General features: G+C 34.2%; 2 protein-coding genes across 2 annotated transcripts; one reads left to right on the forward strand and one right to left on the reverse strand.

Annotated features, from left to right (window-relative positions):
- The first annotated feature begins 10420 nt into the window (after positions 1-10420).
- Positions 10421-13235, forward strand: LOC133035622 (ribosome production factor 2 homolog). Its single transcript, XM_061111660.1, has 7 exons — positions 10421-10528; positions 10634-10708; positions 10849-11052; positions 12045-12290; positions 12377-12619; positions 12714-12779; positions 12899-13235. The coding sequence occupies exons 2-7, from the start codon at positions 10640-10642 to the stop codon at positions 13025-13027; spliced, it is 957 nt and encodes a 318-aa protein (XP_060967643.1). The 5' UTR covers positions 10421-10528; positions 10634-10639; the 3' UTR covers positions 13028-13235.
- A 6533-nt stretch (positions 13236-19768) lies between these two features.
- LOC133035623 (heat stress transcription factor A-3) lies at positions 19769-22447 on the reverse strand. The gene is made up of 2 exons (XM_061111661.1): positions 21825-22447; positions 19769-20992 (listed from the first exon to the last, which is right to left on the reverse strand). Exons 1-2 carry the CDS (start codon positions 22341-22343, stop codon positions 19895-19897), a joined length of 1617 nt encoding a protein of 538 aa, XP_060967644.1. The 5' UTR covers positions 22344-22447; the 3' UTR covers positions 19769-19894.
- Positions 22448-23208: the final 761 nt, after the last annotated feature.

The following is a 23208-nucleotide window of genomic DNA, read 5'->3' on the forward strand; positions in this document are numbered from 1 at the left end:
CACTGGGAGTCTTTTGCAAAAGAGAACACGATATATCATGATCCAATGCTGACTTATATAGAACCACTCATTAAGAATGGTGTGAGAATAGCTCAAGTAGATCCTGAGAAAGTCAAAGAACAAGCTGTAAATTAGAATAAGGCAGTCATTTGTATGGTTCTAGGGGCCAATCCTCTAATGGCTGTGTTTGAGGGATTCATCAAAAGAATTTGGGCCCATCTAGGAATAGCACAGATTGTTAGAATGGCTATGGGGTTGATTATGGTTAAGTTCAATGATGAAGCTACCAGTGATCAAGTTTTGGAATCGGGAGTGTTGCAATTTGATAGGAAACCAGTGTGATTATTAGACCTTGGTCTATTCTGATTTGAATGCGGTAAAATTGGTTCGATCTGTCCCTTTATGGATCCGTCTCCATGACCTTGGACTTCAATACTGGGGAACAAAAGCTTGAGTGCTCTCGTTAGTACGGTTGGGAAACCAATGGTGGACCAACATACTAAGGACCAGACCCAAGTTTAATTTGCTAGAGTCTTAGTTGAGATGGACATTACGGACTCTCCTCCAAGAACAATTCCATATCTCAACTAATATCGTCAATTGATGGAACAAAGAATTGACTACGAATGGTTGTTGGTGAAATGAAAAAATTGTTTCGGTTATGGACACATAATGGCAGACTGTACGAAGTTGGGTCAAAAAAGAATGATCAGGATAAACTAGCTAGTAATCCTGAGAATGTTGCAAGAGATCAGAAATTAGATGATGCCAAGGAGAAGCCTCTAAAGTCCTCTGAAAATAAGAATGAAGTTATTCCACAAATGAAACAAGATTGGCGAACACCGAAGAAGATAGTGAACCAGGCCAGGAATTTGGCTCACTCAAGCTAGCTCTGGTTTTGAAGATGCAGGGCAATCTACATGGAATAGTTTCAATGTGTTACAAATCTATGATAGTTGTAGGGAAAAAGATCAATTGTCAAAAGAAGTAGGGTGCTCAGGTATTTTGCTTGATAAGTATGGATAAGTACAACATAGTTAGTTGGAATGTTAGGGGTATGAACAATAAGGATAAATAAGATACAATTTTGGATGTTTGTAGACTTAATAAGATCGGAGTTGGGGCTTTATTAGAAACAAAGATAAAAGAGAATAAGATTAAGGAGATGATGGAGACTAAATTTTCTATTTGGGATTATTTTTCTAGTCCTACTATTGAAGGTCGATTACTGATAATTTGGAGGAAAAGCTTTGTAGGACTGATAGTTATTGCTGAAACGAATTAATTGGTTCATTGTTACATATAAATATATGGGCATGAGGTCGCATACTGTTTTACTTTCATCTATGGTTTCAACACCATTAAAGAGAGGAAAAGGTTATGGTTGGATCTTTTAAGCTTGAGGCATCCTGTGAATCCTTGGCTTTTACTTGGGGACTCCAATGCGGTTTTTAATCTTAATGATAGAACATGAGGGAACCCGACGACCCTAAATGACATAGCTGATTCTTCACAATGGCTTGCACAATCTCATGTTGAGGCTCTTAAGTACACTGGTTTGAAATTCACTTGGTCTAATAATCAAGATGGTTTGAGCAGAATCTATTCTAAAATAGATCATGCTTTAGTTAATGAAGATTGGAGTGACATTTTTCCCAAAACAATTGCTCACTTTGGTTGGGAAATTATCTATGATCGCTATTATTGTATCATTTCTTCTAAAGCTCATGTGAAGATTGGAATTAAGCCATTCCGCTTCTTTAATTTTGGGGCTGACCACCCAAATTTTAAGGAACTGGTTTTAACTAGCTGGAGGGAACCAGTTACTATTGAAGGATTGAAAAGTGTTTACCTCAAGCTCATGATAGTGAAACACAACCTCAAGAAATTTAACTATGAGATAGTAGGAGATGTGGGAAAGTCTTTTCAGAAGGCCAAGGATGATTTTTTGGCACCTAAGCAATTGGCTCAAGCTTACCCGAGGGACGTGTTTGTTTAAGAACAAGAGAAAGCTGGAGCATCAAACTTTAGTAGCCTTGAGAAAATGTATAACAAGTTCTTAAGACAGTGTAGTAAAATTAAGTGGCTTCAGAATGGGGATGATAACATAACTTTTTTTCATGCTTTTCTTAAGAAGAAAAGGATGGATAACAGGATTACTTCCTTTGTCACATATCAAGGGGCTGCTAATGACAACTTCTCAGATGTTGTTGATCATTTTTTAAGTCACTTCAAAGGTAGTATGGGCACTAAGAACACAGGCTCTAACAACTTATGCTTTGATTATTTTGACTAGAGTTCCAGTCTTAACTTAGACCAGCAACTGTTGCTTTTGAAATCGTTCACTCATAAGGAAATAAGGAAAGCAATGTTCAGCATCCCAAACACTAAATCCCTAGGGTCTGATGGTTTTGGTTCTGGTTTTTCAAGTCTATGTGGTCAAAATTGGCTCTGAAATATGCAAGGTAGTCACTGACTTTTTCAGTTTAGGTAAAATGCCTCTCGAATTGCACTCTACTACGATCTCTCTTATTCCTAAGATTGATAATCCTGTCAGGGCAAATGACTTTAGGCCTATTGCTTGTTGTTCTACTATCTACAAGTGCATTTTGAAACTCTTATGTTTTAGGCTTGCCAAGGTGCTTCCTTACTTGATCAACCAAAATTGGGGAGCCTTTATACAAGGCAGATTCATAGCTCACAATGTAATGATTCTTCAAGATCTCCTGAAGAATTATAACAGGAAAATTGTGTCCCCTCGTTGTGCAATTAAAATTGACATAAGTAAGGGATATGGCACAATCAACTGGAATTTCTCGAAGCTTTGTTGAATGCTTTCAATCTGCCCCAAAGATTTGTCAACTCGGTGATGATTTGTATCTGCTTTACCTCCTACTCGATTATTTTGAATGGCAGAATCCAAGGTAGCTTCAAGGGTGAAAAGGGAATTCGTCAAGGAGATCCTTTATCGCCTTTAATTTTTGTTCTAATAATGGAATATTTGACAAGGAGACTTCAGATTGCAACTAATGGCTCTTTATTCAGATTTCATCTTCTGTGTAAGAGTTTAAGGATCATTAATTTCTGTCTTGCTGATGACTTGATGTTGTTTAGTAAAGGGACAAGGCAATTGGTTTTGGTTCTCAAAAATATTCTTGATGAATTTAGTTCCTATTCAGGTTTGCACATAAATTTTGGGAAGTCTCAAATATTTTTTGGTGGTGTAGACTCTAAAGATAAGCATAATATTCTTAATATCCTCAACTTGTGAAGGTTCTTTCCCTCTCAAATACTTGTGAGTCCCCTTAAGACCAACCAAATGGAAGGCAAATGACTGTGGTGGTGTGATCCTTGAAAAAATAAGCCAGAGGTTGCGTTCTTGGTCTAGTTTACATCTCTTGTTTGTAGGCAGAGTGCAACTTATTCATTAAGTTTTTCTAGGGCTTCGCAATTACAGGATGAGCATTTTTGTGCCTCCTCAAAGTGTTACCAAGGAGGTAGAGGAACTTTGTAGAGGCTTTCTTTGGGGTTTGAATGGCAGCAGGAGTAAAATTCATGTAGCTTCATGGGAGAAAGTGTGTCTCCCAAAGGCTTATGGAGGTCTTAGTTTTAAAGATGGAGCCAAATGGAATCATGTTGACCTTGCAATATATATTTGGGCCATTTCAGCAAAGAGAGATCTTCTTTGGGTGAAATGGATCAATGTTATATATTTGAGAAATGTTCCATTCTGGTCTTATGAGTTGAAATAAGACACTAACTGGTATTGGCGCAAAATTTGTTGCTTGAGAGATAGATTTTCGGAAGTTGATGTCAATTCAGCAGTGGTTGCTGGTTGTTTCAAGGCTAGGCGTCTCTACAACAGCTCCATATCTCAAAATCTAGTACATTATCATAGAATTGTGTGGAGTTCGTTAACCTTGCCTAAGCACCAATTTTTCCTTTGAAGCACCAATTTGTCCTTTGGCAAGCAGTGAATCTTAAGCTCTTAGCTAGAGATAACCTAGTCAAATTTCATCTTGAGATAAATCTCTTGACTGTCCAGTTTGTGATGCTAAGTTTGAAACACATGATCATCTTTATTTCAATTGTTGTCTATCTCGACAGGTGGTGGATCTAATTTTTGGCTGCTTGGGGAAGAGAGCCTGGCTTCTGGATTGTGTTGGCTAGCTCAGCCTTCTTCGAAATTACTCCAGGCAGTTGATATAGCAGTGTTTGATGCCATTTGCTACAATATTTGAGTTAATAGAAACAAATGTATATTTGAGGGATTTTCTAAAACAACTATTCACATAGTCAATGAAATGAAAAATATTATGAATTATAGATTACAAATTGTAAAGCATAGGAATTTGTCTAGAGTTGAGAAAGATTATGTGTTCAGGTTACAAATGTAATTAGGGAGCATTTTTTGTGGTTTGCTTCCTCGTTTGAAGCCTTGAGGCTTTTGTTTTGTATGTTCTTGATTGTATCTGGTTGTTGATTAATGAAGTCTCATTCCTTCTTGATAAAAAAAAAAAAAAAGCAATTACGCCATCTATTGTAATAGGCATTACATTGTAATCTCAATAGAACAACAAAAAATAAAAAGCAAACATGGCAGTGGCTCTAATAAGGACTTTGATTATATTACAAAGTTCATTACATTCAACCAAACACTACATTAATACATTTTTAAAAAATTATTCTGAACATGTTGTATATGTTTTCACATCTTAGAGAGTGTTTTAGTCAAAATTTTATTTAAAATTGTGCATGTTGTAATCATTTAGAATCATTGGTAATTTTTTTTTTAAAAAGAAAATTAAATAATTTATAGTGTTCAAAATAAAATTCAAATTCAAAAAATTTGTAGGTGGTAAAACGGATGGATAAACTAAAAAGCTCTTAATTTAAACACCAACTCTATATTTAGTAGGAAGGAAAGAATGAGAGTAGAATCAATGGAGAGTTTAGAAATGATAAGGAGTAGGATGGATTTAGAATGATGGAGACTAAAATAAATATTAAAATTATAATATTATCTCTAATTATACTAATTATTATACCCATAGTTTGAGGGCCAATATGGTTACGACGAGTGTAAGGAAGTTGGAAAATGAACCAGCTCAGATTATATAAGGAAATAAATGTGTTCAATCACTCGCCTCAAAAAATACAAGTGGTAGATATATTTAAAAACATCTCCTTAAAAACTTAAGGGAGATTCATAAATAACAACTATAATTTTGTAAGACCGATGAGATGAATAACAAATACAGAATGTCCATCTTGGGATACACAGAGTAAACAAATAGAACAACAGTTAGTTGGAAAGTGTAGATAATGAGTTCTTTAAGAGCATGCAACTCATTGACCCACATACTCGTGAGTATGTTAAAAGATTAATGGATATACACAAAATGTGATTCACCTCAGAATAATCACAAACGACACAGGATGGTAACGTCTCGCGTAAATATATTCAGCCGGTCCTAACATCACAGAAGAGTGCGAGAAGCATTTTAGAAATTTTACTTAGGCCGAGAAACTGTCTTCAAAGTAAACATCAAAAGATGATTATCGATACTGCGAGTCATAGAAGCTTAGTCAACATTACCATTTTTAGATAAATATAAGGATGGTTATGGCAGTTATCTATTTATTCCACATGTTATAAATATGAAACGTAATTATTCACGTTTCATGAGCGATTACGAAGATAAGATCCCAAGAGAATAACTTTCTACCCCAAATACCTATGAATAAGGGAAGATTTCCCAAGATGAGGGACAACCAATTTGAGAATTATAGAGACAAAACATATATTATATTCTGTAAATATTTGAATTTTGATAATAAATTACCTTCAAAACCACGTAAAAAATCTTCTTGTTCATATTTTTTATTATAATTATTATTTATTATTATGAAAGTTTATTTATTAAAATAAGGCTTATTTATTGGTTAACGAAAAACGGTATTAATAGTTTGGTGCTTTCATTGAGAGTCTTGTAGGAAAAAAACTCAAAAAAATACCTCCCTCGGATAATATTCAAACTTTTATTTTTCTCCAACCATGTCTAAGGATACCCCTCAAAATGATGACAATCAATCTAGGGAAACGACTCAGTGACCTGGGAAAGAACCCCAGGGTTCCTAGAGGACAAATGCGATTGAGATCCTATGCTCGGGAAGAAGAAATACTGAAGGGGGTTTCGAGCAAACTAGTGATGAAATCCCTGAAAGACGTAGTCGGGATGCATACGATCCCACAAGTTATGTATTGTTGGTGGAATTAGAAAATAGACGACTCCGACAAAGATTGGTAGAGTCAAATCAGAGAAATGTTGAGTTGGAACGTGAGGCTGCGGGTGCAAGAGTGACATGCAATGATGCACCTCCTAACCAACCAAACACATCCACAAGATGGCATCAGGGAAGGCATAGAGGATCAAGAACCAGGAGAAATGAGGAAACTCCTACTGGAGAAAACAACCACAAAAATCCCACGAATCCTCAAGATGATCAACCAGGGAATATGAAGGATATTTCGGTGGACACATAAGATCCATAGAATCCAAGAAACACTAACACTAGACAAACTCGGCCCAATGATCTAGGGTCTTCTCGTGATAACATGAATCGTGGGAAAATGTAACCTGACAATAGAGTCATCTCATGTGAATGCTGATACCAGACAAACGCGACACGATGATCAAGGATTCACTCACCGTAATGAGAGGAATCCAAGTGGACCACCTAGGTCAGGGCGTCCACCGTGGCACCCACGAGGGCCAAACTAAAACGAAAGAGATAACATGTATACCTACTTTAGTAGGGACCGCATCTCAAATCTCTTCCTGAGGCATAGGCTTACTCGGGAAGATTCATAGGAAACAGAATTAAGCATTGTATCGAGTGGGCCAAGGACACGTGTTCAGAGTAGGTTGATCATATCACGTTCAAGGGAAAGGCAAACACGAAGAGAAGGAAATACTCGTCCCTATTATCACGATGAATAAGAAAAGCATGAGTAACTCGCAGAGTTACCAGTCTGAAAATCTCTCTACAAGATCAGTTACTAGTGCAAGGCAACGTGAACCCGATCTCTATGAGCATCTAAACTGTAGATAACTCGACTTGCGTGAGTAGCTGAATCGCAATGTTTGAGATCTTCGAGGATGGTTAAATCAAAACATCTCAAATCAGCAGCAACAAGTCGAGCAACCTATCATGGATCCAACTCAACTAAGAGTTACATTTAGCGACTCAGTGGGCTCCGCCACAGACTGGTATTATTAGGATAAATGTTGATGTTGTGGTTATGTGTTGTGAGAATATGACTAGCCTGAGATTTATGCTAGAGATGATGGAGGAAGAATGTTGTTTGCATCTGCCATTTATATTTTGCAAGGACTCCAACCACTAATAGCAGAGCTACACGCCATTAAATATGGTTTACAAATGGGAACCAATAGAAAGATGCAACAGTTTTAAGTCCAGACGGATTGTTATAGGTGGTGCAGCTAATAAACAATGCAGATTGTGGATGCAAAGATATTAATGGGCTGGTGCACCAAATTAAGAATCTTGTTAAATCATTCTAATGTAATTGATTTGTCTTTTGTTTATAGAGAGGCTAATCATGTAGCTCATAAGTTAGTCAATTAAGTTTTGACCACTAAAGTTAGTGCTATGTGAATTGAGGTTAGCCCCCTTTGTGTAAGTCGTGTTGTACAAGTTGATTTGCCTTATCCTGTGTAATTTTCGTTTATTAATGAATTTATTTCGAAAAAATAATAAATAAATAAAAAAAAGAAGAAATAAGAAAAATATATTAATGTGTCATTTTGTCATACAATATAAAAATTAGTATATATTTAATAAAGTTGTAGGAGCGAGACGTATATGATTTAAGCTCCCTAAGCATAAAAATTCAATTTTTTCTTGGGTAAATACTATTTTGGATCCCGTGTTTTGCAAAAGTCACCAATTAGACCATCTGCTTTACAAAACGAACTCTCTATTTTCAAAAATAGTATAAATAGGATCTTGAGTTTAATTTTTGACAATTTTTTTTAATATAACGAACTTGAAGACAATCCTTAACACGGACAGATGTAAAAAACTTAATCACAGTTTTATCGTAACACCTTTAGGTTTGATTATTATTAAGTTTTATTTTGATAAAAAATCAATTCAGGATCCTATTTGTACAATTTTAAAAAATATATGGTCTATTTTATCATTTAATAAAATAAAAATTTTAATTTATAAGTTTTGCAAAACACAGGATATAAAATGGATTTACCTTTTTTTTCCTTGAGACAATTTGTGCCATTGTTAATTTTAGATGCATTTGAGTTACATGTAATACTTTGTGCCATTGTTTTTTTTTTTTTTTTTAAATTTTTTTATGGGTATACTATATACTGTTTTTTTTTCTTTATAAGATTTAAGTGCTAAGAGCATCACCAAGGAGGCATCAAATTTGGTGATGCAGTAGAATTAGCCCTCCAACGTAACATCAAATTTTACACTAAATTGCTGTGTGTGCTACAGTGCACGGCATATATGCCGTGCACTGTTCACACGGCATACTTTTTTTTTTTTTTTTTTATATATAACTAATTTTTGTATATGTCTATATCATTAATTGTATTTATTAAATTACAATGTGTCTTTTTAGTCTTTTTTTTATTAAAAAATTAATATAATAATAAGGAATATTTTTTTAGTGTAATTTTTGGTGTTGTGGTTGGAGTGAAGATAGTTTTTAACATCAAATTTGGTGATAGTGTGACACCATATTTGATGAGCTCCTTGGAGATGCTCTAAGTGCATGCTTTTGTGTATTCATTCAATTATTATTACCATATATTTTGTGGAAATGCCTCGAGAAATTGATTTTTGAAGGTTGTAAAAATAAAGAGAAACTTACAAAATACTAGAATTTGGGTTAATTTTTACAAAAATACTGGCACTCGATTTTTTTTTTTTAAAATACTGTGATTTTATAAAACAACAGAACAATGGAACACAAAATAGAACAACTAAAAACAGCAGTGGAACAACTAAAAACAACCATAGAACAACAATGAAAACTTAACACACTACTCAGTATAAAACTTACACAATAATTTTTTTTAAAAAAAAAAAAAAACTGTATTTTTGAAAAAAAATTCTACCCTATAGTAAAAAAGTAAAAAGAAGTTAGAAATTTCAGTGTAAATAATCCAAAATAAAAAGAGGAAATTACATTGTATACCACTTTACTTTATTTGTTTTAATTTTTACCTTTATCTTCACATTCTTTAAAATATATCCACTTTTATAGATGATGTTCCTATTAAATCCTTTAGATGAATATAAATTAAATGCTAAACTTAAGTATAAAATAAGAGTATATTGGGCACCCCACCTATAAAAGTAGGTATATTTTAATAAACTATAATATAAGGGTATTTTTGATTAATGAATAAAAAAAGGGATATAAACACAAGTCACTATTTTTTATAAAAAAAATTATGGTGGCGTTTGGTAACACTTTTTTAATCAGTTTTCTGTTTCTAAAAGTAGAAAAGTGAAAATATTTTTCAAAAACATGTTCTATAAAACTGTTTTTACTTTTCAATTTTATAATTAGAAATCAAAATTTTAAAAACAAAAAGAATCACTTTCAATATTTTTTTAAACAGTTTTTTTTCTTAATCAATCTTTTAGATTAGGACCAGACTCGGACCCAAATCCCCTCCCTACGGCCCTGGCGCTAAACCCGACTTTTGACTTGAACCCGAATCCAAATCCGACCCCGGACCTAGACCCGACTTAAATAAAATCAAAAAATAAAAATAAAAATAAACTTTACAGAACACACTTTTGTTTTCTGTTTTTAAAATTGAAAAACAAAAGTGGTTACAGAACGCATTTTTGTTTTTCAAAAATAAATTTTTTAAAAACAAAAATTTTACTTTCATTTTGTGATTAAAAAATTAAAAAACAAAAGCGTTACCAAACGGCACCTATATTTTTACGTTCAAAGATTTTTTTTTACATTTTTTACGGTTTTCCATAGAAACAACATAAAAACAACAAGAAAAAGTAACATGAAAATAACATTTAAATAACATCAAAATAATAACAAAAAATTAACATACATATGACAAAAAATCAACAACAAATTAACAAGATAACAACATAAAAAACCGTATTTTCTGTAAATAAAATCCAAAAAATCGTAAAAATATTTAAAATTCTGTAAAATCGTATTTTTGTAATTTTTTTGCTGTTTTTGTGTATTTGTGAAATTATCCGAAAGTATTCCTCAACTTTTCGGAATACCGAAATTTGTCATGATCCAAGAAAAGCCCAAGTCCAGAAAGTAAAAGGGCCGAAACATCGACCCAAATAATAAAGCCCAAGTCCAATAAATAAAAGGGCCACTAAACCCTTGTTTCTGGTTCTTTTGTCATCAATCTTCTTTGAGCAGAAAAACCCTAGCTACCAAAACCCTCTGTCTTTGCTCCAATATCTCACTCCGCAGCTGGTATTCTCAACCTCAATCTCTCCTTTGCCTTTATTACTTCATTTTGTGCATTCTTACATAAAATTTATATATTTATACATCTTACCGATCAACTGGTTTTTATAGATAATCATGATGAAATTAAAGACCCCCAAGAAAGGAAAAGCTAGGAGAGAGCTTGAGAAACGTGCTCCTAAACTCGTGAGTTCCATTTCAGCTCTGTTTCCCTACATTTCCATTGGGCCTCTGTTTGTTTTCCCGGAAAATTAATCACCCGGAGACCAATGTGTTTTCATTGAGTTTATTTATTTGTTTAATTTTTTATGATTGTGATCTTACAGGTTGAGACAGGGAAAAAGACTTTGATACTTCATGGTTCAAAGACTAGTGGAGTATTGAATTCTGTGTTGACTCAAATTTATCATTTGAAGAAGGAAAGTTCAGTGAGGTTTAGCCGCAAGAATGGAGAAGTTAGGCCATTTGAAAGCGGTGGTGAAACTGCCCTCGAGTTTTTCTCTCAGAAAACAGACTGTGGCATGTTTGTGGTAAGTAGAAAAATTTAGCAGGAATTATCTTTCAAGTGATTTTTTTTTTCTCTTATTTGTTTGTCATTGTCTATTACTGCGGATCAGTATAGTTCAATACTATGTTGTAGAGGAAAAACTCTTTGATCTCTTTAGCTACCTAAGAGCTATTAGTGTAAGGCCATATACCCGTTAACCAATTAGAGGTAGTTCAAAAAGATTAGGCATGTAGAGGTTAGGTGAGGAGCCCAGGCATGTGTAAGGTTCGATGTGGGGGAGCCTAGGCATGTCCTTCCATAGATCAACTGAACTCCTAAGTTCATTTATTTCTGTCTAGTACACAATACACATTGTGAGGACTCATTTGGTTGAAAATTTGTCTTACAAGGCATTGGTATACTTGTGCATCAGTTGACAGCTTAATATATCTTTTCGAGCTTAAAAGGTTTTTCTTTTGAGTTTCTCATGCAATCATGCCTTAATTAACTGGGAGCTTAGCTAAACAGCGTCATGGGGACAGAGTGAATATTTCTTGGGAGCATTTTTGCATGATGCCTGTATCAAGCAGAGTTGTGTTTCAAGTAATTGTTTTGATACCAATTGTTTGGTTTTGCCTTCATGCAAATTTGATAGTTGAACTTATTACATACATCTTTAAAACCAAAGACTCATGTTGAAGTTTGCTTTTTTAGCATCTTAATAGCACTTGAATACTTTTGCTGGATACTTGGCTATCTAAGAGCTTTTAGTTTAAAAGTATACATTTGAGTGAATGTGTTAGAAGGCATGATTTTTGTGTGCAACAAATTGACAGGCATAATTGCCAATCTCAAACTGTAATTTTTTATTATGTTTCTTTTGAATTTTCCACCGAGAACATCAAACCCCTCACGTCAATATTATGATCTATATAGAAGATTTAGTTGACTATTTTATTTTGGAGTAATGTTCTGGGTTCCTTTCAGTTTTATAAATTTTATTATATGAATTTGCTTCATTGCTTGTATTTGCAGTTTGGTTCTCACTCAAAGAAGCGACCTGACAATCTTGTACTTGGTAGATTCTACGATCACCACATATATGATCTTATGGAGGTTGGAGTTGAAAATTTCAAGCCAGTGGAATCATTCAAGTATGATGCCAAACTAGCTCCAAAGGCAGGGTCAAAACCTTTTATTGCTTTTATCGGAGAAGGATTTGATAGTGTTGAGGAATTGAGGCATTTAAAGGAAGTTTTGCTTGATTTATTACGAGGAGAGGTACCTTTATCAAGTCCAATGCGCTCAAGTTTTTCATTTTCATTTCAGTTTCGAGAAATTTACATATTGACTTCTATTATGCTCAGGTTATTGAAAACATAAATATTGCTGGAATAGACCGTGCATATGTGTGTACAGCTACATCTTCAAATAAAGTGTTTCTTACTCACTGTGCTCTACGGCTAAAAAAATCTGGGACAGTGGTACCAAGAATGGAACTTATAGAAATTGGCCCATCCATGGATTTTGTAGTTCGTCGACATCGTCTACCTAATGAAGGCCTTAAGAAAGAAGCTATGAGAACACTCAAAGACCAGGCTAAGAAGAAGGTTTGATTGCTCAATTCCTCATCTCACTTTCAGTCTCTTTGTTTTCCTGCACACGAAACAGCATTGTAATTGATTGTTATTTTTATACCGGCAGGTTAAGAATGTTAGCGAAGATATTATTGAAGGAAAGATTGGAAAAGTATACATTCCAGATCAAAAGGTAAGAAGGGGTGATTCTAATCTCTAATTATATAGTTATTTTCCTTTTTGTTATTAATTCCATGCATGGGCATGTTAGATTTTTAACTCTATAATATATTTTCAAATTTGGGGATTTAGGTTGGGGAGACTGCTTTACCTTACAAAGCAAAGGGAGTTAAGAGAGAACGCCGAGAAGCGAAATCGAAAAATGCTGAGGAGAGGGAGCAAGCATCAAAAAAGCAAAAGGAAGATTCCACACTTGAATAGAGACCAAATGGAGAAAGAGATCAAATGTTTAATCTATAGATTACAGCATAACTTACCCAAGTTTTTCAGTAATATTTGTTTGTAACCACCTATTTTGATTTGATGGTGGTGAATGATATGAGTAGTTTTCTCTTTTCGAAACTTCCCTATGCTTTTCCGTGTAACATATTCAATTTTGCATCTATTGAAAGCAAATCATCTCATTGTTGAGCTTAAGGTCTCGAGAAGAGAACTAAAACAATGGCGACGACTATTGGAATTTTTGAATGCTCAGATGAATGAGTTACGCAAGAAATGAATTTGAGAAAATAGGCTTGCTCATAATTAGTTCAGTACTCGAGTGTTGTGGGTTTTGAAAGAAGGAAACATTATCAAATTGTAGGTAGCCAATTCAAATTAAATAGTACAATTAGCATAGGGTGCAAAATTATACTATGTAAACAAATAATATTGTTTTAAGCTGTAATTAATTAGTATTTGACATTCATACTTTTGTTTTTTTTTTTTTTGAATGCAACTTTTTATTCACAAGAACAAGCAACTGCACCATGTCGGCTTCATCTGCTATGACGACAGCTGCAGCACCAAGACCCGTGACCAAACCAAGTTTGAAGAAGAGGCAGCCCATTTTCCTATTGAATGAGCTACTATATTACAAATTCTTGGGAGAAAAAAATAATGTATGTACAACCAAAAAGAATATTCAAAGCTTTGATATCATCAAGAACAAGCCCCCAATCTCAGAATTCCTCAAACCATGGGTGGCAACAAGAGAATTAGAAGCCAAAATAAAATCCAAGCTCTGTTGTACGAGCTGCAATCCCATGCGCATGGCCAAGCATTAAGCTAGAGTGACAAAGACAATGCCTAGATGAAATTGAGCTTCAACAACGAGAACAGTTTCAGTCGAATCCCTTATTGAGAGCACCTAAGCCATACCCGCTCTAGTAGCAACACCGAAGCATCACAATTTACCATCAACACACCCCTCAGAGTCGCTCAATGGGAGACCTCATTAGGAGACAACAAGCAACCAAGAACCCTGAAGGCCAATTCAGCCAGACCTCGTTTATTGGAACCATTTGCTAGAAAACTTTCCGATTTTGACGCTGCCACAACAAATAGAAGAGGCCAATAAGACGATAAAACTCATCCTTTGAGACACTAATCCTACACCTACATCAGGAAGAAAATGGGATCTATGATGAAAGGAGTGGTGCCATGGAGGAAACTTGCAAGCTTCCAAATTTTCCTAGAAGCATTGCATTTCCACACCATATGCCCAATAGTCTCCTTGCTCTTGTTACACCAATGGCAAATAGGATTCATATGCATTCCACGTCTCACCAACTTAGCCCTAACCGCCAGCAGTTTATGGCTCAGTCTCCAAACAAAATTGTTAATCTTAGGGTGAGGAAGCCGCCACAAGGTTTTCCACCACAATTTACAAAGTATCAAAGTTACATAGGATTAAACATAGGCGATGAAAAATTATATAATTGTTTTCGTGTGTTGCTATAGAGGTTGTCTTTTTTCTCTAGCTAGGCCCGCTGACTCTCTCTGGGCTTAGGTGTGGCTTGGTTGGGGTCTGTGATCGGCGCAACATGCGTAGCATGATGGGCTCCCTCTCTATGCGTCGTATTCCTTTTCTCCATGGGTTGTTCTATGTTCTTAGCAATTTCTTCCAGCATTTGGGCTTCGTTTGGTGTAGTTGGGAGATGTCCGATCGAAATCTGGATAGGATTATGGTGTTCTGGCGGGAGGTCGGTGGTTCCAGTTCAGCTCTGCCAGTTAGGTTTTACTACTGGGATTATGTTTTTACCTATATGTATACTAGATCATGTAACGTGTAATGTACATATACTTAGAGATATTCTTAATTTTTATTATGATTATGTGTGTTGCCTTATTTTTCTTCCAATATACGTGGCTATTCCATGGCGCGACATGTGGCAGATAAAGCTTAAGGGCCCGAAGGTAGTCAGACAAATCTTAAGCAGGCAGGATCCCCTTGGACAATCTAGCAGTTCCTCCTGAAGCTATGGCTAGGTCCGGAGGGATCGATCTTTTATTCACCTCTGGGAGCTGGGTAGCATCCAGCTCCTCCAGGCCCAAGATACTTGAGATGAACTATTAATTGGCATTAAATGCAGTATGGAGGAAACGTCTACGAATGAATATGAAAGACATGTCAGACGCATTAAACCCACTCTTTAGCAATTACGCACTAATCAATGATGTATGTGACGACTACATAATGTACTATTACATCAATCAAGAAAGGATAAGGGCTGTCTCACCTAAACCCTACGCATCCTACTAGGTAGGGGCGCATACCCTACTTTGCCGATTTGGGAACTTGTGCATGGCCAAGGTGGACACTTAGGACAATAGAGGCCTTTTTCCTCTCCAATAAACTGTTATAAATACTACAACCACATTTGTATTGGGATAAAAAAAAATAGAGCAGAACATTCTCTGTAAAGAAATGCATACATATTAAATATCAGAGACTCGTGGACTAAGGCTAATTAATGTCCCAACCATGTAAAAACACTTGCATTTACTCTCTTCTAATCATTCTCATTGCATTAATGATTTAGTTGCCGAAAATCTCGGTCAACAATGTGTATTTTTTTTAGAAAAGTTATTTTTTTTGTAACTACAACAGGTAACGAAATCACATGTCATAAACACTTTCTCTATTTTATTGGTTTAAAAAATATTAATAGAATAATATTTTTTTTAATATGTGCAATTAATTTTAAAAAAATAATAATAGAAATATATTTTTGAATATGTGCATAGAGTTTTTTTTTAAAAATAACCATAGGAAGATATTTTTTTAATATATCTAATAAATTTCAATTTAAATTACAATGTTTTAAAAAATAACAATAATTAATGTTTTATAGCCATATTTAATATAATCTATATATAAATATAAAAGGAAGCACAAAAGAATCTAGGTGATATCTTAGATTTTTTTATTGTATTTTTAAAATTTTGTGATATTTTCATATTTTGTTTAGAAATAAACTACTACAAATATAAATTTAAAGTCCCACATAGTTTAGAAATACCTATGGTGTTATCTATGTAGGTTATAAATGTATATCTGAAAATTTATTACTTTACAATCAAACAATGAGACAATAAACCATCCATCAACTGTAAATCATGATAATACATTAATACACAAAGAATTATTTATTATATAATTTTAGTTGGTTAAATTAAAAATGTGACACGTGAAAAATGTACCTATAAAATAAATATACATATCAGTTTCCTTCCAAACCCGTTACAAGCGAGCTCGTAGATTAATACTCCAGCTTCACCAATGTCGCCAAAAATTTTTACAGAGAAAAAAATAAAACTAGCAGCATTAACATTTGATTTTAGTTTCTAAGAAAACTTCAAGGAAATAATAAAAGCAAATTAGTTGAGAGTCGACCGAGAATCCTATTTGGATTGAACTCATACAAATGATAACGGCGTATAATAAAAGAAAAGCCCAGCATAGGAGTTCCATATGCCTGAGTTTAATTGCTTTTATTAGATATGCTCCTAATGTGCTTTTAATTTAATGTACTTTTGATTGAGACTTTGGAATATATAGATTTATCAACTACGATCATTAGTACTTTTCATCAAACTACTTGATCAATTCTAATAAGTAATAAACTTTGACTTATATTATTAGTACTTTTCATCAAATCTCACTAATTACATCTTAATTAATTAATTAATTAACGATATATCTATAGACAACACTAAAACAAAAAACGTAAAAAAATGTAGATGAACAATTTTGAATAGGACAATTGTCTATTTTCTTGAACAATTTAATTTTGTAAGTAGATTTTTTATGGATTAAGTGAACAAACAAAGTGAAAGTAGCAGCAATTAAGTATGCTTTTTTTTTTTTAAGCAATTTGTAGTAATAATGAGAGAGAGAGAGAGAGAGAGAGAGAGAGAGAGAGAGAGAGAGAGAGAGAGAGAGAGAGAGAGAGAGAGAGAGAGAGAGAGAGAGAGAGAGAGAGAGAGAGAGAGAGAAGAATACTTGAATGAAAATAGTGTGAATTGTGATATTGAACCCAACCTTAAGAAAAAGATAGAGAAAAGAAAGAATGGGAAAGAAATATGACGTTTTTGAAGGTTTGAATTTCTGAATGAAAGAGAGAGAAAGAAAACAAAATTAATTAATTGGAGGAGGTAAGAATAAATTAGGAATTTATTTTAAATAATTTATTTAATTTAAGAATATTATTAAAAAAATAATTTTATGAATAATCTAGTTTATTCTACATATTCATTATTTATATACACTCATTAATTTATTACCATTAGATTAAATATCTATGGTTATAAAAATATACCTACCATAGGGATAAAACTAAAGTGCTTAATATAGACATGTCCTATAAATATATATATTTTTTTTCTATAAAAACTTATCATTAGTCATGTCTCTGTGATATAGTTTTGTTTTGTTTCATTATTAGTTAGTCTTCTTTGATCTTTGATGTCTTGCCATAAAGTCGCTGTTTGTAGTTTAGAATGACAATTTTTTTGTGACTGAAAGAGTTGTTAGTGGTGCAGTTATGTACTTTGCACAATAATTGAGTGCTCAAGTTAAGAAAATAAAAACCGGCTACAACAGTTCTTACTATTGTATTTTCAGAGTAGTTGAAGAAATTAAATATAAGTGTTCTTAAAGTTAATTGTGATGCTATAATCCTTTTTATATGATGTTATTTCAATTTCTTTTGTCAGCCGACCCACGAATCTTACTGCCGATTGGTTAGCTTGTTTTTGTGGACTATTATTTAGTTAGATGGTTACTAAGCAATTTAACTATAAATATATATGTATATGTGTCTAGTAACACAATAGGTGACATTTTTTTTTGTTGTTGAAATGAATCACAATAAATGACACTGTAATTCACTCTTTTTTGCTAACACTTAATTGCCGTGTATCTTAGCTCAAAGTTAATCACATTAATTTTCTAAATTAGAATATTGATACCACAAATGTTCAGAAATACTTTTGATGCCTTTAGTCAATATTTTGATTATTTAGAAGGGTGGAGAATGGGAGAACTGTCCATGCAGTTAGGAGAGATTTTGCCTTTGGGGATGTGATTGTGAGGAATATTGTTGACAATGTGGTGGAAGGCCTCACTGTCAAAGTTCATGTCTCCTCCCCTATAATGGTATGTTTACTTAATCAGAATGAGAATAAATGATATGGTATTGGTTTCCATACAATTATTTACTAAATTTTGAAAAGAAAGAAAGTACAACTTAAGGAGAAAATAAAAGGAAAAATTCTCCCAATACCTTTCTCTTTCCTAACTTAATTTATTTTTATTTAAATTTTATTAGTTAAAAATAAAAAAAAAACAAATATACCCTTTAAAAATCTATAAACAAAAAATAATTATGTATTCTAATAATGACAATTTTATCAAATTAAAGCATTCTGATTACCTTTCTTAGTTATGTAAATAAAATAATATGATTTTTCTTTCTGAATAGTTTAGTAAACAGCATAATAAAATATCGTTTATGATTATTTTCTATTTTAAACTGATTCATTTCTCCTATTAATTATTCTAATTTCAATTACAGTTTAGTAAACGCACCATAAAAACAGAGGCTTTTGCTGTCCACCATGCCATGGCACTTTGTCAATTAAGGAGTTAAGAGTAATTTTTTCACTAATTTTCAGATACTTCAATCAAAGACTTCAAGCTGGACTTGTACTGCTGTTTTTCTTTATCTTTTTGGTTGATAGATCTTTCCCTTACTTTGTTGTGTCTTAGATTCTTAAACTTGCTAATGTTAATGTTAGTGCTCATAGATTAGCGGTTTGTGCTGCTATGTCTATTACTTGAAGTTTCTTTTTCGCTAGGGAGGTACCACCTCTTGTTGCTACCATTTAATTTTGCTTTGTTTCATTATAAAAAAAATGTATATATTTTGATTCTTTAGGAAAAGCCAAAATGATCTCCGAATAAAATGGTAGTTTTGGTTTTATATCATACAACACCACATTTGGGTTATATAAAGTATCACTGTCAACTTCAGCTTGAGCTTTCCTCAAATGGAAATATATGTGGTGTGGATTAAAAAAGAAGAAAAAAAAAATCTCAAAATCAAACAATGTACACCTCCCTCCTACTGCCATTATATATTAAATAATATGAGCCAAGTTTCTGTCGATGAGAAAGACAAGTCATGAAGAAAGATTAAAACATATAATAATAAAGAAGATGGCGTGTGAATTATGGCTCTTATCTTTCACAGGAAGGTCCAAATCCAAAAGTAGTAGTGCAGATGATCCCAAAAGCTATTCCATTTTCCAACATGAAATTCCCTGTTTCCCACCATGAGAGGCTTGCCTGAGGTAAGGTCAAAAGCCCTCTAAAAAGATTTCATGGAGACATTGCTGAATTCCAAGGTCATGAAGGAATGAACTATTTGGCAATGTATAACTAAGTCTCAGAACAAAACATATATACCTGCAAAAAAGGGTGAATATAGTATCAGCAAAGCCATTCCCAGCTGCCCCATTCCAAGGATTACAGTCCTGCAGTTTCCACAACTCAAAACAAATATTTGTAAGCAAGGAGAAACCTATGCAGTGCAGTTCATAAACAACTCAACTATATTCACAAGTTATATATCTTAATAAAGAAATGAAAAGAGAATCTTTAAGAACAATAAAGAATGAAATGAACTTGGTAGGTAAAATAAAAATAATATTTATTAATAAATAATCCCCAGTCAATGGAACCCTTGAAAACTAGAATAACTAGAATCCATAAGGACATCAAATGCAAAAGCAAATGAGGCCCTAAGGATCCATATTTTTAGGTAAATTATCTTTTGGTTGACTAGATTGACTATGTGGATCAATGTATGGTGTTTCATCAGCTGATGACCACTTGTTAAGTTCTGATCCTCCTACTTGTAATGAACCTAAATCCCAGATATCTAATGGCAGCTCTGGCATTTCATAGCTGACTGGAGTAGCCAACAACAAATCACTGCCACCACTTGACATACCAGCACCGGTATCAAGACCCATGCTCCATATGTCCTCTTGTTTTATGATGCTTTCCATTCCTGTAGATGAGAGTTCTGGAAAACTTTTCTCCTTCATTAAATCCTCTGGAAAAGAGACATAATAATCAGGATTAAGCTCTTGTTTTGGGCTCAGAATACCCTTTCCTTTGAAAAAATGATCTCCAGTTTGCATGCTAGAAGCCGCCCCTTCCCCGATCTGGTCTGGCATTTCACTAAGTCCCTGCATTGCTGTTATATCATCTGATAAAATTAATTCATCAGGTATGAAATCCTCAAACTGAAATGGCAGGTTTTCGGCATTCTCTCCTATACCTTGTTCCATATGGAATGGATTCAAATCTCGCCCTTCTAAAGGCATGCCAAGGTCTCTCCAACCAGGACTGTATTTCACTAACTTTCCTTCCATAGAAGAATCTGGCTCTCCAATTTGATGCTGCTTCTGTGTCACGAATTTCCTCTGTGTCCTCGAGGAGCTTATCTCTTTCTGTGGTTCCTTCTGCTTAAGTCTACCAATGAATGATGGGTTCTGAAGCATCTTCGAGAAGAAAGAAACCATCTGCTTCTGTCTTTGCTCAGCTGACTGGATCCTCTTGTTCACTGCTTCCATAAAGTGAACAGTACCCCTCTGCTGCTGCTGCAATTCAACAACCTCCTGCATCAATGTACTCTTCTCATTCCTCAACTTCTCTACCTCATCTTCGAGTCCAGATTTCCCTGCTTCAGAAGAAGGTCCAATATAGCTTCCTATCTGCTGCTGGGATTGATGTGATTTGCGTCGTTGGATGCTTTTCAAAAGATGTTTCTTCCCTCGCTGGAAAGCTTCATTTGCAAACTCCCATTTATCAGTATCAATCTTACGAAACCCCTGAAATAAGATACCCAAAATAGTTTCAAGAGTGAGAATGAATGGTAATGAAATCATTTGTTCAAAATATCATAATTTACAATGATTTCAACAAAACAAAAGCATACAATGAGCTGACCACATTATATAATCTGCAAATCAGAGACAAGCTAATCTAAACTTGAAATTGCGTTGGCGTCGACAGACAGCCAATAAATATTTCATAGGAACCTGAAAATCTACCTGCAGATGATGAACTTCCCTTTCCTAGTACTCATAGGGGAAGCTGTTCCTTTCTTGGCGATAATGAAAAATGCAGCTCCTTCTCCTACCTTTGTCTTAAAACTCATAATACAATTCTTATGATATATGGGGAAAACATGACAAGTTTTACAATTTACAATTACATTAATGTGATACATGAGGAAACAAGCCTCTAAATAACAATAATAACAGAGAAAAGAAAGAGACGGTACATTTACAAATACCTGTTAAAGTATAGCTATAGAAATCATAATGAACATTACATAACTAGCCAGCACCACACTATAATTGACAGGAAGAAGCCATTAGATACAAATAAATTCCTTCAATTAAAAAATGTTTTACTGAAAAATTATAGTGTTAAAAGGATACATCAGAAGTTCATCATCATCTGACCATGGATATCAAGCCATACACATTTACAAGTTAATTACATCTTTTGAATGAATCTTTGTCAAACCCAATTACAGATAAACAAAGAAGAATACCAAAAGAGAAACAATTGAAAGTTACAGAATAAAAGAAAAACAAAACAAGTTTACAAACAGATCATAGCAGCCACTACAGACTGTGTTATTAAATTACCCACATAAGTATTGAGCTGCCGAACAAAACTGGAGAAATTGTTGTGTTTGAAATTCCTTGGCAGAATGATTCTGGAAAATTCCACAGGGTCCCAGACGACGAAGCTCCCACCAGTAGAACCCCACGAGATAATCGGGTCGAGAGCTGGGTCGTCCACAAGATCATAAGTTTTAGACAGAAATGGCGGAATTGGATTACCCTGTAAACATTCAAGAGGTCGAGGGACTTCAACAAACTCCGTCCCAGTAACAGTAACCAGAGCTCCAGCCTCTCCTCCAGTAGAAGAAGAAGGTACAGTTTGGTTTCTTTCACCAACTGGGATTCCCGATTGAAACTCGAAAACAGGGGAAGATGAAAATGGGATTGGCAATGGAGAAAAGGCAAAGGAAGCCGGAGAATGAGACCCAGAAAATCCAACACCCTCCTCCACAAAGAAAGAATCAGATAGAAATGGTTGAGTTTCTAAAGTCTCAGACATCTTCGAAGAAGAGTGAGGAGAAGAACTTTCATCATTCGAATTCATGGATTGAATATATCAACACCCAAAGAGAAAAACACGAAAAGGAAAGTTTAGGTCGGTGAGAAATGGAGAAATGGGTTTCGGTAAATGAGTATATAAAGACGGGGATGGGGTCCAAATGGGTTGCCGACAAAGTGTTCGATAAAAATCTCCAGAGAATGGAAAAGGCGGTGAAACTTGAGTACTGTAACAGTAGTAGCAGTAGAACCATCGTTGATCGTTCCGAGCCATGAGATTTGAAAAGGGTTCTCAGGGGAAATGTGGTGTGGGGCTAAAAGGTTCTTTAGAGAGAGAAAGCGCCGACCTTGATGGAGAGAGAGAGAGAGAGAGACTGTTTAGTGTACTGTAGTTGAGTGTGGTGACAGTTGGGCCCATTGGGACCAAGATATTTTGGGTTGGCTTAGTGGTTGAGATTTTGAATGAATGATTTCATAGGGTCAAAATTCTTAGCCATGAAGGTTAAGACCTTAATAAGAGAAAGAGAAAGAGAAGGACCAATCAGAATTGAGGAAGAGGTAAACTTTGGATTTGGGACAGAGACATCTTTAATTACTTAATTAATTTGTTCAAACTTCTCTTGTCTCAGCTTCCTAATCAATTGGTTGTTGTCCACTAATGCTTATGTTTGTATTTCTCACTTTCTTTTACTGAAGAAAGTTTTAATAGCAATCTTAATACAAAAGATGGGATAAATTATTAATAGACTTTGAAGAAATAATGTTAGTTAATACAGAAAGAAAATTAAAAAGAAAATCTGGAATTGATATAGGAAAAATTAAATAAATACAAAGATGGAAGAGCCAGCTATATATAAGCTGCTGAAAGGAAAGAAAAAACGACCTAAATAATTCAATAAAAAAATAAACTA

The sequence above is a fragment of the Cannabis sativa genome, chromosome 3 (assembly GCF_029168945.1).
Source record: "Cannabis sativa cultivar Pink pepper isolate KNU-18-1 chromosome 3, ASM2916894v1, whole genome shotgun sequence".
NCBI classification, from domain to species: Eukaryota; Viridiplantae; Streptophyta; class Magnoliopsida; order Rosales; family Cannabaceae; genus Cannabis; species Cannabis sativa.